Below are 15,775 nucleotides of genomic sequence, written 5' to 3' on the forward strand. Positions count from 1 at the left end.
TATATCATAAGTGTCACCTCAGTGAATCATCATACAGTGAGCACACCCATGTAAATATCACCCAGGTTAAGAAATAGAGCATACTAGCACCCAGAAGTTCCTTTTTTCACTTTCCACATTATGAACCCTTCCCTCCTGAGCAAAAGTGACAACTAGCCTCACTACTACTATCAATGAAGAGTAGTGCCTTTTTTTTAATTTATATAAATCAGATAATACAGTATGTATTCTCTTGCATCCAGTTTTTTTTAAGATTTGTGTATTTATTCAAAAAAGAGAGAGAGAGAAAAGGTGAGTGCTTGCACAGAGGGAGAGGAAGACAAACAGACTCCCTGCTGAGCAGGGAGCCCAATGTGGGGCTCCATTCCAGGACCTCAAGATAATGACCTGAGCCAAAATCAAGAGTCTAATGTTTCACAGACTGAGCCACCCAGGTGCCCTGCATCCAGCTTCTTTTTCTTAAAGTTATATTTTGTGAAATTCACCCATGTTATCCCGTGTAGCAGCAGTCATTAATTTTGAACACTAAATAGTAGTTACCTGTCCTCAAATACCACAATCACTGGTATATTTATCTATTCTACTGCTAATAGATACTTGGATTGTTTACAGTTTGGAGCTATTATGAATAATGCTGCTGCGTACACCTTTGTACATGAATTATGATGCATATATGTACATATGTCTGTTGAGTAGCTGGCTCACGTGGCATAGCATATACAGGTTTCCCCCACCATCTGAAAGTAGAGCATTCTTATAAAACCTTTTGTAAGTTGAAATGGAGTACAACAAAGAAGCAATTACCATTAATTATATTGAAAATTTTTTTTAGCATTCACAGACTCAAAAAAAGGCTTTTAGGCTTTTCTGATACCTTAGGACAGACACATCTTGTTAACAAATGCACAAAATAAATCAAGATAAAGCACAGAGGCTCACAGACACAGTTCAAAACTATGGCAGCTTGATGCCGTGATGCTGAGTGTAGTTCCCTGGGAAGGAGCTTGGTGGCTCCACTCTCACCTCTGGAGGTGTGTGCTGCCTCTATAAGGGCTCACTGCAAAACAAACACTGAATGTTATAAAATTTTCACCTCTTTTCGTAAAACTGAAAAATCTTCTCTGGATTCCTTTTAGTTAGCAGAAACAGGTACTAATGTAGGTCTTTTGAAAAAGCAAAGTGGCCTAACATGAACTTTCAAAAAGCAAGTAATACCTGCATTCAATTTTCATAGATGTTTAAACAATTTTCTAAGATGGTTGTACCAACTTGCGCTCCCACCAGCAATGCGTGAAACTTGCCATTGCTCCAGGTTTTATCAACCCTCGGTATTGTTAGTTTTTTTAATTTTAGTTACTCTGGTGTGTGTGAAGGGATATCTTATTAAAGCTTTAATTGGTATTCCTTGATTTTCAAGGACATTGAATATTCAGATACCATCTTTTGTGAAGTGTCTAATTAAGCTTCTTGCCTATTTTTCTATTGAGGTTGTCCATCTTTTTTCTTATTGATTGAGAAACACAAAATATTCTAACCAATTATCCTTTTAGTTAGAACTCTGCATCCCATTTAAGAAATTTCTTTACATTAAAGTCATGAAGATATCCCAACCATATGTTAATCAAGTTTTGTTGTTTAGCCCTTACTTCTGGATATGCTATTCACCTAGAATTGATTTTAATATGTGATATGGTGTAAGATAGGTGTCAATTCTCTGTAAATTAATTTGTGTATTGAATGAGTCCCAGTTAATAAAAAAAAAAAAATAGGTCAATAAGATTTTTTGAAATTGTATAAGCTGATTCTAAAATTCCTTTAAAAAATAAGCAATCAGTAATGGTTGGGAAATTCTGAAAAAGTTAAATATTAGTTATGTTGGCTATGCACTGAACAATTCCTGGGGGCAAAAGGGAAGGTACCATCACTAACCTTATAGTTTATGTAAAAAATGATTCTGAAAATGAGCCATGTACAACTCACATGGTTGTACAGAATAACTTTGACCCTACCATAAAACTTATTAAAAAGCCATATTGATTAAAATTGCAGGGGCGCCTGGGTGGCTCAGTTGGTTAAGCGACTGCCTTCGGCTCAGGTCATGATCCTGGAGTCCCGGGATCGAGTCCCGCATCGGGCTCCCTGCTCGGCAGGGAGTCTGCTTCTCCCTCTGACCCTCCTCTCTCTCATGCTCTCTGTCTCTCATTCTCTCTGTCTCAAATAAATAAATAAAATCTTTAAAAAAAAAAAATAAAATTGCATGTTAAAGGTTTCTGGATTGATTAGTGGAAAGAGTGAAAGCCCCCAGAATAAACCATGGTCATAGAGAAATCTATATGAAAAGACAGCATTTGAAGCCAGTTATAAAAAAGGTCAATTATTGTCAAAAGGTGGTGGGGAAACTAAAGAGAATCCCTGATACTCCTTATAACAAAATGAATTTAGATGGATCAAAACAAAATTTAAAAATAATTAGAATGGGAATTTCTGTCTATGTATGAGCAAAAAAAAAAAAAGAAAAGAAAAGAAAAGATCAATGAACTTCACTGCAGAAATAATCTCTGCAAGGTGAAACAGAAGATCACAAAAGATGTTAAAAGTATGATTTATATCACAAATAAAAGGCTGTTTAAGTAGATAGCTCCTTAGAAAACAAAACCAGTAACTCAATAAAAATCTCAACAAAAGAGAGGAACAGATAACTAAACACACTTTACATAAAAAGAAAAATTAATAGTTTTTAAACATACAAAAATTTCACACAACCTCACTCATAGTAAGATCCAGTATATTTTATCATCTTAGATTGACAAAGATCAAAATATTGTATTATTTGTTGTGTTGGTATGGGGAAACAATGATGAAAATATAAACTGATGACAACCCTTTAGAGATTAATCTAATGCCCACACTTTTTGACCTTGTAATTTTATGACTTATTACCAGGATATTCATTTAAGTTCGCAACAGTGAAATATTTGAAACACCCCTAAGGGTTTATTAGTAGGGAACTGGTCAGTCAAATTATGGTACAATGGAATGCTATATACGGAAAAAGGAGAAGAAGACAAAGAGGAAGGGGAGAGGGAGAAAAAGAAGAAGAGAACTTTATTTGAATTTATATGCAATTATCTCCAAGATAAAGTAAATTTAAAACATCCAAGAGTATGTAACATGTTACCACTTCTGGGAGAAATAAAAGGAGCGATATGCATGTTTTCTGAAAAGATATCTAAGAATATTACAACTGGATTTGTTTGTGAAGGAGAACCAGGTCGCTGGGATACAAGAGAAGAAAGAAAATTTATTTTTTATTATAATCTCTTTTATAACTTTTGATTTTTTACCATGAGCAGATACAGTCTATGCAAAAAAGATGAATGAAATCATGAAAATTGAAAAGAAAAAAACAAAAAATAGGAGAGATTGTAGTGAAACTCAATACAGACCATTTATTGTTACTATTATTTGAACATGGATTATGCACCAAACTCTTCATATGCATCAAATGTTTGCTATCCTTTCCCCTACTATGTGGTAGTTATTACCATACCCCCCTCCATAGTAACTCATTACCTAATAAGAGAGCTGTAATCCTTATCTCTATATGTCTGGTTCAAACCATGGGCATTTTGCACTGTGTTTCCTCTTGCTACAACACACTTTACTGCAATTGTCTTTAAAACCAACTTTGATGGTGCCACATGGCACTAGTGAGCTTCTAATCCATCTATTTTTTTACTTGCCCCCCTTCATTCCCTCTCCCCCTCATGCTCGCACAAACCCATGTACACACAGAAATGACTTTGTTTGGAAAGCAACCACCTACCATGAAGTGACCCAGAACCTTGCACTGTTCCATGGATAATTGTAGGAAACCAACAAATAGTTTTCATGCTCTAGACATATGTGAGTAATTGTTCAAAGTTAAGTGGCATCCTTCCTACTCTGCATAGCTGGGCTGTTCATGCAACCCTCAACCCTTGCATTCCTCTGCAAAGTATTCTGTTTACACAGGCAAAATCCTAAGCACATGGATATCTTAGGCTGTCTTCATGATCAAATTCCAAATATTCAAAACACAAAGAACAGGATACAGTTGATACAGAAAAAATGTAATTGCTGGTTATTCAGTGGAAGAGTAAAATAGCATCCCTTGTCATCAGAATGGAAGAGTGATAGAGTTCACAGCCTTTGGGGTCAGATACACCTGGGTGGGTTCCCAGATCTTTTATGAACATAATGTGTAATCTGGGGTAAGTTTCTTAACATCTTTAGCTTCAGTTTCCCAGATGATAAGGTGGGAATGATAACACTGTCTATCTCATGTGCAGGATTGTTGTGATGGTTAAAAGAAATAAAAGCATTATCCTTAGTGCTAAATACATACTAAAGATTCAATAAATGATAATTATTATTTTAGGTACTATTTGAATACTCCATAGGTCAAACCATCAGTAAGTCTTACTGACTCTCCCTCTAAAACATGATCCACCTGAGACACTTCTTTACCTCTTCTACAACTCATTCCCTGGTTTATCTGGTTTCCCCAGTTTCATTCTTTTGCTGCTCCTATCATGGTATCTGAGGATTCTTACACACTGCTCCTTCTAAACTGCTACACAGTTCACCCAGATCATTCATGGAGGACTTTTCTCCAACATTCAGGTCTCTACATGAACGTCACCAGCTCAGAGAGGCTTGTCCCAACCAAGATATGTTCTGTTTCCTATGTCCCCCGGAGCCTAGAACAGTGCAGAATAAATACTCGCAGTTCAAAACATCCATGTGCTACATTGTATAATGTCATGTAACTTTAAAATAAAACCCACCATAATTTTTATTGTGATGGCAATTTTTATTGCCATCTTTACATGTCTTTTCTAATCAACACAGAGCCAATTATTTTCCATTACTTACCTGATTAGGAAACCATGGATCAATGAGTTTGCACATTTTGCCCAGTGTATTTCAAGGCATAGGGATAGATTTGAAGTACACGAAAGAAAATCATCCCCATTTTAATTATGCTCAAATTTTTGATTATACTCAAGAAGAAAGTCTCAAATTAGAGATAATATTTCTCTAACATCTCTCATAGTTCTAAATATCCCCCATTTTGAATAAAGAGCAAGTAGACAAAGAGACCACAGTCTTAGGCAGGCCACGGTGTTGTCGTAATCAAAATAGGTGAAGTTTTGCGGTGGGCAAAAAAGACACCCAAAGTCTGTGTCTGAGCTAATCAAAAGTATATTTCTTATTCAAAGTTTATATCTTAATGGATATAATAGTGTTCAGAATGGAAGCAGGTCTGTGCCATTATTTCTCAGGAGCCAGGACGGAGGGTCTACCATCTTAGAGCTATAGCAGGTAGAATCTACAGCTTTCTTCTTTGCCACATCAGAGGAAGAAAGTAGAGAGTACTGTTGTTAACTTATTTGGCCCAGAAGTGCTATGTCTACCTCCTCACAGTCCATTAGAGAGAATGAGTCACGTGGGCATCTCTAACAGGAATGTGTGCTTCTCAATATGCCCAGGAAGTAGTCCATCAGCCACAAGTATCTTGCTAGAATCTAATAATAATATAGTTCTTCATTGTGCTTATTTTTATGATTAAGTGATATTTATGGAAAGTGGCTTTCTATTGACATGTCTTTTTAAAAGAAAATTATCAGGTATAAAAAATGAATCAAGATGAAAAATGTTAAGTAAATAATACTGATGGTATACAGATATAGGGAAAAAGTAGTGATATATAAATGGTTAAATTTGGGAATCGCTGTTCTTCTATGAGATCACATAGCTAGTTTGTGGCAAAAATGTTAAGATTCCAGGTCTCTTTGACTCTACCTTTGTATGTTCTCCATATTGTTGTTGCCTTTGCAAGAAGTGTGGTAGCCAATTAAGCCTAGGAGATAGTCCTGAATCTTTTCTGAACGATTAAAACATTAATGAAAAGGAAATCCCACTTTCTCTAATTATTCTTTACTTTTTTATGTCTTTGGATGGCATTTTAGGAAAAAATAAAAGGAGCTAGAAACTGCTTTTTAGTTAATTCTACAAAATGTATTGGACTTACAGGAAGAATACAAAGAGGAAAAGTATTGATTTTAAGTACATGAAAGAACAGTAAGGAAAATGTCACCCATTTAAATAACAGTGGGTACTAAATTGGTAATGCCAACAGGGGGATGCTTTTCCAAAAAGACCATGTTGAAGAAATTCAGAGCTAAACAATGCAAATCTTTATCCTTTCTTCTTTAAAAGATTTTATTTACTTATTTATGTATTTATTTGACAGAAAGAGAGAGAGAGTACTAGAAAGCATGAGCAGGGGGAGTAGCAGAGGGAGAGGGAGAAACAGACTCCCTGCTGAGCTGGGAGCCCAATGTGGGACTCGATCCCAGGACACTGAGATCATGACCTGAGGTGAAGGCGGATGTTTAACCGAATGAGCCACCGAGTTGCCCCCTAAGTCTTTATCCTTTGGTCCATATTTTTTGTTGTCATTGTTCAAAAGCAGTTTATAAAGCCAGAGAGCTAATTGAATATTTCCGCTATCACAATAAATTTATTTCTCAAAAATTCTTCATTGAGTTTCCCAATTTATTCTTCCATTACTTTCTTTCGAATCTGTCAAATGGAAGACATTAGTCCACACTCTTCTTTTTAGGAAGTGAATTTTGATGAAAGAATTGGTCCTTGACAAAAACAAAGCAAAGCAAAGCAAAACAAAAAGCCCGCACTCTCCTCTTGCCCTTCTGTCACCTTCTCCCCTCCCAGGTAAACAATGCTCAGATTGCTGCCACCCTCCCTGCTTCAGCCGTCCCAGTCCTTCCATTCAGAGAGGGCCTCCAATCGGTCCCTTCACGTTCTGTTTTCACCCTACTCTCATCTCTTCAGAAAATATCCCCTCCCCTTGCTACCACACAGAAAAGGATCGATTGACTAATTCACAATAAAACTGACTGAAATCATTTAATATATCCCTGCTTCTAGAAATTTCTATGATTATCTTACATGAAAAGAATGTGACTGTTCCAGACCAAGATGACTTCAATGGTGGTGGTGAGGAGATATTTTTTGACAAGGTCACGACACTAGCTGGCCTCCTGCTAGCCTTGTTAACTTTGCTTCTATGGGGGAATCTCTGATTCTTTGTTCTTCTGATGTATTTATCCTGATTTAAAGATGCTGCTGCCTATAAGAGATGATTGGAAGAAGCCAAAATCTTATCCTGCAGAGCAATAATGTAGAGAAAATATTAAAAGTCAATTTCGCCTTCTGAGATGTCAGATTGGAGCAGGGTTTTGACACAAGATGTTTTTGACCACTTCTTTTTTGCCTATATGAGCTCGACGCCATTCAGTTAGTTAAAGGAGCCCGATTTCTGATGAGTAGTTAGAGCCCCAAATTGAAATGTAATAAACATAAATCAATATATGGGAAAAAGGTACTATAATTCTAAGTTTACTATGTATATTAACTTTATTACCTTAAAGACATTTTTAAAATTATTAATAACACATAAAAACAAGTTCAAATAAGGTCCAGAACCTAGGGCATGGTGTCGATTTGGGCATATTTGGAGGTAATCTAACACCTGAGCTCATTATAAAAACCCTTGACCTAAGCTCCCTTGTTGGACACCAAGATTTTACCCCAGTGTGCTCATACCCTACTCCTTACTGAGACAATGGTTCACACTTTAGTGTTCCAGAAAGCAGTGGGTTTGGGCTTGAAACCAGCTGTGTGACCTTGGATCTTGGATAAAACCATCATCCCTCTTTGTAGATCTCACTGTTGTCACTTGCACAGTCAACAGGTTGGCCTCAACCAACTCGCAACCTGACCATCTGAAAACACCTCCGTAACGCTCTTGGATAAGACCTTTTTTTTTGTTCTCTTTGTACTTTTTACTTAATTTGGAAGAAAATTTTTTGCTTGTCTTCATAATAATGTTTCCCTTATTTAAAAAGTAACACATGTTTACTTTTAGATAATGTAAAAATGGAAATAAGCAAAAAAAAAAAGACAAATAAAATTCACGCATAATTCTGCTAACTAGCAAAATGTTACAGGCTATAGCTTCCAGCCAATTGTCACTTGATTGTTCATTTAATATGTTAGGACTTTCTGTCCATGTACTTAACCATGGGCATGAAGACACAGCACAGTTTACTTCAGCAAGTCTCTTTTGTTTGACCTCTATGCTGATAATCATTTTTGATTATTAATGTTTTAATGAACACCCATGTATACAAATATGGGTGTGTAATGCTAACTAGCTTCTTAGGATGAATTCTTAAAATTGAGAGTCTCTTAATCAGGAGGTATATTAAAAAAATGTGTGTTTCTAAACATAAAATAATTCATTCTTGTTGAAAGCATTAAAATAAAACTATATACCTTAAAAAGTTATTTTTTACCACTTCAATTTTAGAGGTAACCACTGATACTGCTTTGATATACATCCTTTCAGTTAACTCGTTTATTTGTTCATTAATTTAGTAAAATGTATAGGGTAATCACAATGTGCCATACTCCGTACGAGTCACTGGGGATATAGCCTTGATCAAAGTAGACATAGTACATTCACGGATCTTGAAAATTTAGGAACAGAGATCTTAAATTATTCGTGGATATATATATAGTTACAAACTGTAACAGGTACACAAAATGTGTAGTAAATGCTTTGACTACAACAGGACTGTTCATTTACGTTCATAGGTGGAGGGGAGTAGAAAGTATCAGGCAAAGTTTCTCTGAAGAAGGAAAAGTTAAAATCTGAAGAGTAAATCAGTTTAATCAACTAAGAATGGGGGGGTTGGTGGTGGTTCTGGATGGAGAGAGAGACAAGAGGGAGTGTTCCAAGTTCACAGACTGCTGTGTGTGAAGTCCTGGAAAGTGAAGTTGAACTTGGTGACTGAGAGTCATTTGGCATGTTTGAGGCTGGCAAGTGGGGCCAGACTAGAGAGATAGGCACAGTCTAGGTCATGGAGGGCCCTGGAGGCCATGTTGATATGTTGATATCCATTCTAAAACCAAAGGGAAGCTATCAGAGGATTTCTCCACTAATCTAGTATTATCTGTTCAGTTTAGCTGGTCCTACATCAGATATGATCTGTTGGTATTCAGCCCCAGTCCCACTGTTTCTCTGTATTACTGGGGCCTGGATGCTGGAAAACTCATTGCCCAGCTGGCTTCTAGTGAGGTGTGGTGGAAGGCACTGGTGGGAGGTGAGAGGGCAGCAGGAAGGGCGCCTTCCCGAGTAGCAGCACCAGGGTTTCGGCACCGACAGTGAAGGCGAATTATGAGCTGGTGTGGCAGCAGCCATGTTTCCCTGACTCTGTGGGGAGGGGGGAGGGGCAGGCCACTTCCTGGTCTCCAGTTTGCATTCTATTCTTCCTTTTGCTTTCCCAGAGCTTCCAGTGCTTTTATATGTAACCATTTGCATTAAATCCTTCTCTGCTTTAAATATTTAGAGTGGTTCCTGGTTTCCTTTCTAGACATTAATTGACTGAATGCTTTTGATTCAAACACTTCAGGTTTTTACTGACCATGATTATTGTATGCATCCCATAAAAATTTGCAGATCCTCTTATGAATCAGTCTGCTTAAATTCTGGTTAACCCATGGCTACTTGGCTACAATTTTTTGCCAGTCTTGGTAGAATTGTCAGTAAGAGTCATGACTGAAGCATTACACACACACACACACACACACACACACAATAACAACCATCTTTACGTCAAGAATTTTCTGGAATAATTATTCCTGTGAGGATTGTAGGTCCTTCAATTTCTGGAGCAGTCCTAATTTTGTACATGCTTATCAGTTTATCTGATGACCCTTAAAATTACCAAATCCTGTGTCCTTCCCTGAAAGTATTGTTCCTTATATATTTGTTAGTTTTCCTATCATCAAGTGGTATGATGTGTGGTTGTTGACATCCATCGTTCATTCCCACTTATATGTGAGGAGCTTCTCAATTTAGTTATGTGGGAACTGGCCTTTTGTACCCCATACCTTTAGATGCATTCAATGGTGCTCTTGATCAAGTAGGGTTTCAAGTAGCACCAATTTAATGGTCTACCCCTAGAATTTTAATCTGGATACTGAGTGACAGGAAAGACTGAACATAGTGGTAATTGATTCATCTTGATTATAACAGCCTAAGTGGTGGCGCATGCGTTCCTGCTATTGCCTGCTCACTGGTTCTAGATTAGGTCCTAGGCCTGATTCCCTACCTTTCTCTCTAATTGTTATGAGTTCTCCCATATCTCCCTGGCAATTTGCTTCTCTGCTTGAGTTAAACAGAATTAGATTCTTTCAGCTTAAAGAACCATGTGGATAGAGCAGGATTTTATTTTTATTTTTAATTATAGTAAAATATACTTAACACAAAATTTATTCTCTTAACCCTTTTAAAGGTACAATTCAGCAGTGGCAAGTGCATTCACACTGTTATGTAACCAATCTCCAGAACTCTTTTCATCTTGCAGAGCTGAAACTCTCCCTCAATTAAACAACTCCCCATTTCTTCCTGCCCCCAGCTGCTGGTGATCACCATCCTACTCTCTACCTCTATTTGAAGATTCTAGGTGCTTCATATGAGTGGAATTATACAGTATTTGTCTTTTTGCGACTAGCTTATTTTACCTAGCATCATCTCCTCAAGGTTTATTTTACCTAGCATCATCTCCTCCATGCTATAGCATATGTCAGCATTTCCTTCTTGTTTGAGACTGAATAATATTCCACCGTATAGCAGACACCATATTTTGTTTAAATCAACAGACATCTGGGGCTGCTTGCGCTCTTCAGCTCCTGTGAACGCTGATGCTGTGAACATGAGTGTACAAATATCTCTTTGAAACCCTGCTTTGAACTTCTTTTGGGTATCTACCCAGAAGTGGGATTACTGGATCATAGGGTAGTTCTATTTTTAATTGTCTGGAAGCCCTTCCAGAGTGCCCAGACCAATTCACATGCTCACTAGCAGTGTATAAAGCGTCCAATTTCTCCACCCTCTCACCAGCCTTTGTTAGTTTCTGGATTTTTTTTTTTTATATATATATTAGCCATCCTACATCCTTTTTCTAAATAAATGTTGCACCGAGGACAGCCTCTTATATTCAGAAATGGGTTCTGTGAAATACAATAGACAATTAAACCCCAGCCTAAATCTCTGGGGGAAGAGCTGCCTGGCTCTCCAAACTTCTTTTTTTGTTGTTGTTGGCTGTCCAAACTTCTTAACTGCCCTTGCTTCTACATTTGCTTTCTCTCATGATGAGTCTGCTAACCATTTTAGAAAGGGCTTAATTCATTCCATGTTAATAATTTCAAAATGTAGGTTTGGGGTAAATCATTTTTTTTTTTTCCAAAAGGGTAAGGAGGAAACTCAAGCCACCTGCTATGAATTTGCAAACAAGATTACTGAGGTTCTTCTCTCATTAAGGAAGCATTTAGGATCATTCAAAAAAGCACTGGTATTGCTGGTTCTGACTTGAGATAACCTGAATAGAAAAAGCTTGGAACCCAGTGCTTGGCACTCACCTTTCAAACTCTTTACAGCCAAGACTCAGACGCCTAAGTGTCTCCCGGGCACATTCACATCCCTGACAGCTTCACTCTCTGTGGGCATATTTCTTTGATTTGGAACATTCCTTTTTGGATTTTCGTTAGCTGTGCCTAAATCAGGAGGTCTGAGACTCTTGGCTAAGAGTGGGCTAAGGAGCCAGACACCCCTGGAAGGTCAGCCAGCCAGTTCCCAGCTCGTTCCCTTCGAGCGAGATCCTTAAACTCTCCGAGCTCCTGTTTCCTCATCTGTGAAACAGGAGAAATGCTGCCTATTTCAGGCCCACCGTAGTAACTAACTGAGGTCATGGACGTGCCCATTCCCAGCAGGACACTGACAGAAGAGGCAGTTAAAAAATGGAGAACTCATTTATTCTGTACAGAAATAAGGTTGGTTGATGGACATTATCTGAAAATAAAAATATGAAGGTGCTTACTCTTTGAAGATGCTTTCTTGACTGTCCTTAAATTTTTTGAGAGCTCTCAACAATTATACTGAAAACTTAGGTTTTCAAAGGGCTGAGCTTTATTTTTCAAAGATACATATTTGTTCAAGAAATAATCTCTTAACATTTTTTTCTAGAAAACATCCACATCTACTTCTGTATAGTCTAAAGTAGATTTCTGTCACATCCTAAAATTTTTCTCTTAGCATGGTGTCTGTAGATACACATATGTATACACATATGGTAGATACATGCAGATATTATGTCTCCTTAATTACTACCATGAAAATTCTATAATACTTTGCCTGGACAGAACTCTTACCAAATATTTCCAAAACCGTATTTTGATTTTTGGACATTCACAGAAATCCAATGCAGTAGCAGCAGAAGCAAGTATTATGACCCCGGTTTCATAGATGAGATTTTGAGAGGTATGTGACTTGCCCGAGACCTCAAAGCCAGTGAAGCGGCGGAGCCAGAACTCAAACCCAGGCCTTGGGTTTCCAAATCCAATATTGTCTCCACCGTATCTCACCAGTCCCCACAGGGGCACGTGGTGGAGGACTGCTGGCGAAATGAATGGAAAAAAACAGCAGAACTGTAAGGCTTGAAAGCCTTTTTGGAATTCGGAGGGACTAAGTATTAGCAAACAACTGAAATGTTATGCTCAAAGCCTAACAAGAATTTAGTAGCATTGAGAGTATTCAAACGGCTGCCGAATTTATAGGTATACTCTTTAAAAGAAAGAAAAATGCACAGCATGTTCCAGATCCCCACTTTTCTTATGTCCCCAATACTAGATTCTTCTTCTCCTTCTTTATAGATCAGATTTATAGCTTACGTAGATTTCCTGAATGCTTTTCCTTGTACACACTTTCTATTTTAAAAAATCAATATTTATACCCTATATATTTAATTCTTATATTTATACCCTATATATTTAATTCCTATACTACTGACATTTAGGAAGAATGGGGGGGGGGATTCTCTTTGTATCTGGCCATGTGGCTAAGAATGAGTAAATGAATGAAGAAATTAGTTTGGACCTATTTGTAGGTATCATACTTATTTATTCTTCAGGCCTTGTTAAAACCTCTATAGTTAGCCAAAATTGAAATTCCCATATTCTAAAACAATCGACATTATATTTAAGGAGCAAAAAGTATTCATAATTGCTCCCCAATCAGAGAATTTATCCTATGGAAATGCCACTCTTCACATTTCACCACTGCATGTACATACATGAACACACAGAATCAATTTTGTGCATGAAAATTAAAATTCCACTGCTTGCATTAGTGAATATCAGAAAGCTTCAATCTTCAACAAAATTGAAATAGTTGAAGAAATTATAGCATATCAAACCTGAAGGAATATGGGGCAACTGCTAAATTATTAATTTGAAGAATTTGTAACAACATGCCTCGACATTCTTCTGTCACAGTAAAGAAAGAAAACACAACATTATGTCTCCACTCGGATTACAACCGTAAAAAATGGTATTTTGCATGTGGACAGAGACTTAGAAGGAAGATAGAAAAGTTAAACGGTTTTGTTCATTTTTTTTTGTCTCATGAATCAGTTAAGAGTATTTGTGTAATTAAAAACAAAAATTGAAATCATCACAACTGGGACACCTGGGTGGCTCAGTCGGTTAAGTGTCTGCCTTCGGCTCAGGTCATGATCCCAGGGTCCTGGGATCGAGTCCCGCGTCGGGCTCCCCGCAGAGCGGGGAGCCTGCTTCTCCCTCTGCCTTTCTCTCTATCTCTCATGAATAAATAAATAAAATCTTTGAAAAAAAAAAAAAAAGAAATCATCACAACTTTTAGGATGCACTATGTAAAGCTGAGTAGAAAAACAGTAGGTCGCTGTCTGTCCTAACTAGAATGGGCGCCATGGACGTGGAGTAAGACCCAGGACCCTGCAGCGTGGCACACGAGCCCTGACTTTGCCCTGCACGGGGAAAGTTCGGAAGAATGAGTCAGAGTCCCAATTCCCCATGGGTCAAGATCTATCCCTATGTCATCTCAAAACAATACACACATGTTTGACATTCCATGTATCTCTCAGGGCATCAAGGCCCCAGACATCATATCTTCAAATCATTGGATCCCTACGAGAAACTAAAATTGCACAAGAAGGAAAAATATCACACAGTGGGAAAAATAACCAGTTTTGTAAGTCTTTATTTTTTAGTTGCTCCTCCCATAGTAATGCACTGAAAGGCGTAACAGTTTATATTGTACAAAGCATTTGAAGAAAGTACCTCAACTTGCCGATTATTTCAAAATGAGATTACAAACAAACAAACAAACAAAAAAAAAAGAAAACAAATCTGGTTCTTCAATAAAGGGCAAAATAACTGAATACAGTCTGTTATTTACTTCTCTCTTTTAACATAAGGTCTGGAACACTTCATTTTACAAATAGGATTAACATGAACATAACATCGCACAAGCTTGCAGACGACCAGCATAAAATATGGGGTACAGTTTTTAATCAGAAGAATCATGCTTTCATGAAAGAAATTATAATCGTTTATACAATTGAATCGATTTCAGTATTACAAAAACTAAGTTGCATCTATTCGTATTTAGCTCATTAAGAAGGAAAACAAAACAACAACAAAAAAGGAATGTTAAGAAAAGCCAAACACCATTTGGCACTCCCATACACAGGTCGAGTCACCTTGGTCCTTGCAATTCAGAAAGGGGCGTGCCTCAGACGTCAGAAAGTAGTGGCCGACTGGAACAGTGCTATTGAAATCAACAAACGATAGTTTGCCAACAAATAAATACATGATACACGCAACACACACAAAAATTAAACATTAAAAAACAGTGACATGATTGTCTAAAATTAAGATGTTATTACAAGGATCTGGCAAACGTTTTATTAGTGTAGTGGTACAGCGGGACTGGTGATGAACAGGTTACTTCACTGACAAACTCTTTGAGCGCTGGAACATCCATAGTTTACAATATACACATACCCTTTTTCCCTAGTTTTACACAATGTACTTAAGAAGGCAAAAGTTAATGGGGAACGAGGACTCCCTGTTATCAGTTTCTATAATAATCGAGTGTGCATTTCATCCAACTACTTCCATCTTCAAAGGGTTAAATTACATAAAACTTTAACAAAGGAAAAAAAATCAAATCTGTAATTAAAAAAAGCAACTGTTCCCAATCATGTGGCAGGTGATCTTGTACAAAAAAGAATTCCGTTTCTATGGAGTGTTCATTCGTGTCAATGCCGCCATCCCCACCGCCCTCGCGCCCGCCCACAGCCCAGGGCAGGGCGGCCGAAGACGCCTCCTGCCCGCAAGTTGCTCATTCTCACCGCATCACGTTAGTAACGTTGCATTGACCTTCCAGAAGTCAGCAGCTGCCTTTGCTGTGCAAAACAAAATATCGAGAATAAATAGTTTCTTTTTTTCTTTCTTTCTTTTCCTTTCTTTTTTTTTAAGCATTCAGTTTAAGGTCACCAGACTTTAAATGAGTGACCCTTCAGGTTTCTAAGGCATTCTGCTCAGCAGTCTTTTAAATAGTCCTAGATGAAAGAGCCATGCTACTGTTGGACTTGGTCCCACTCTGGTCGACCTTGGTAATGTCATACGTGGCTTATGGACTGGATGGCGCTGGATTCCGCCGCAGCCCTTGCCATACTGTGCCACACGTTGGAAGAACTGTGGGATGTAGAATGAAGGGACTCCTTGTCGGACAATGACAACATCATAGCATATGCCTGGG

At 37.7% G+C, this 15,775-nt stretch overlaps 1 protein-coding gene across 12 annotated transcripts in view; it reads right to left on the reverse strand.

Annotated features, from left to right (window-relative positions):
- Positions 1–14,193: 14,193 nt before the first annotated feature.
- MECOM (MDS1 and EVI1 complex locus) overlaps positions 14,194–15,775 on the reverse strand; it is a 541,324-nt gene continuing 539,742 nt past the window's right edge. For all 12 annotated transcript variants that reach the window (XM_081829261.1, XM_081829240.1, XM_081829219.1 and 9 more), the window contains one exon: positions 14,194–15,770. In XM_081829261.1, coding sequence (XP_081685387.1) covers positions 15,758–15,770 — 13 coding nt within the window. In that variant the 3' untranslated portion in view covers positions 14,194–15,757. The remainder of the gene's footprint in view (positions 15,771–15,775) is intronic.

Source organism: Leptonychotes weddellii, chromosome 1 (genome assembly GCF_054177405.1).
Source record: "Leptonychotes weddellii isolate Sample4059 chromosome 1, ASM5417740v2, whole genome shotgun sequence".
Taxonomy (NCBI): Eukaryota; Metazoa; Chordata; class Mammalia; order Carnivora; family Phocidae; genus Leptonychotes; species Leptonychotes weddellii.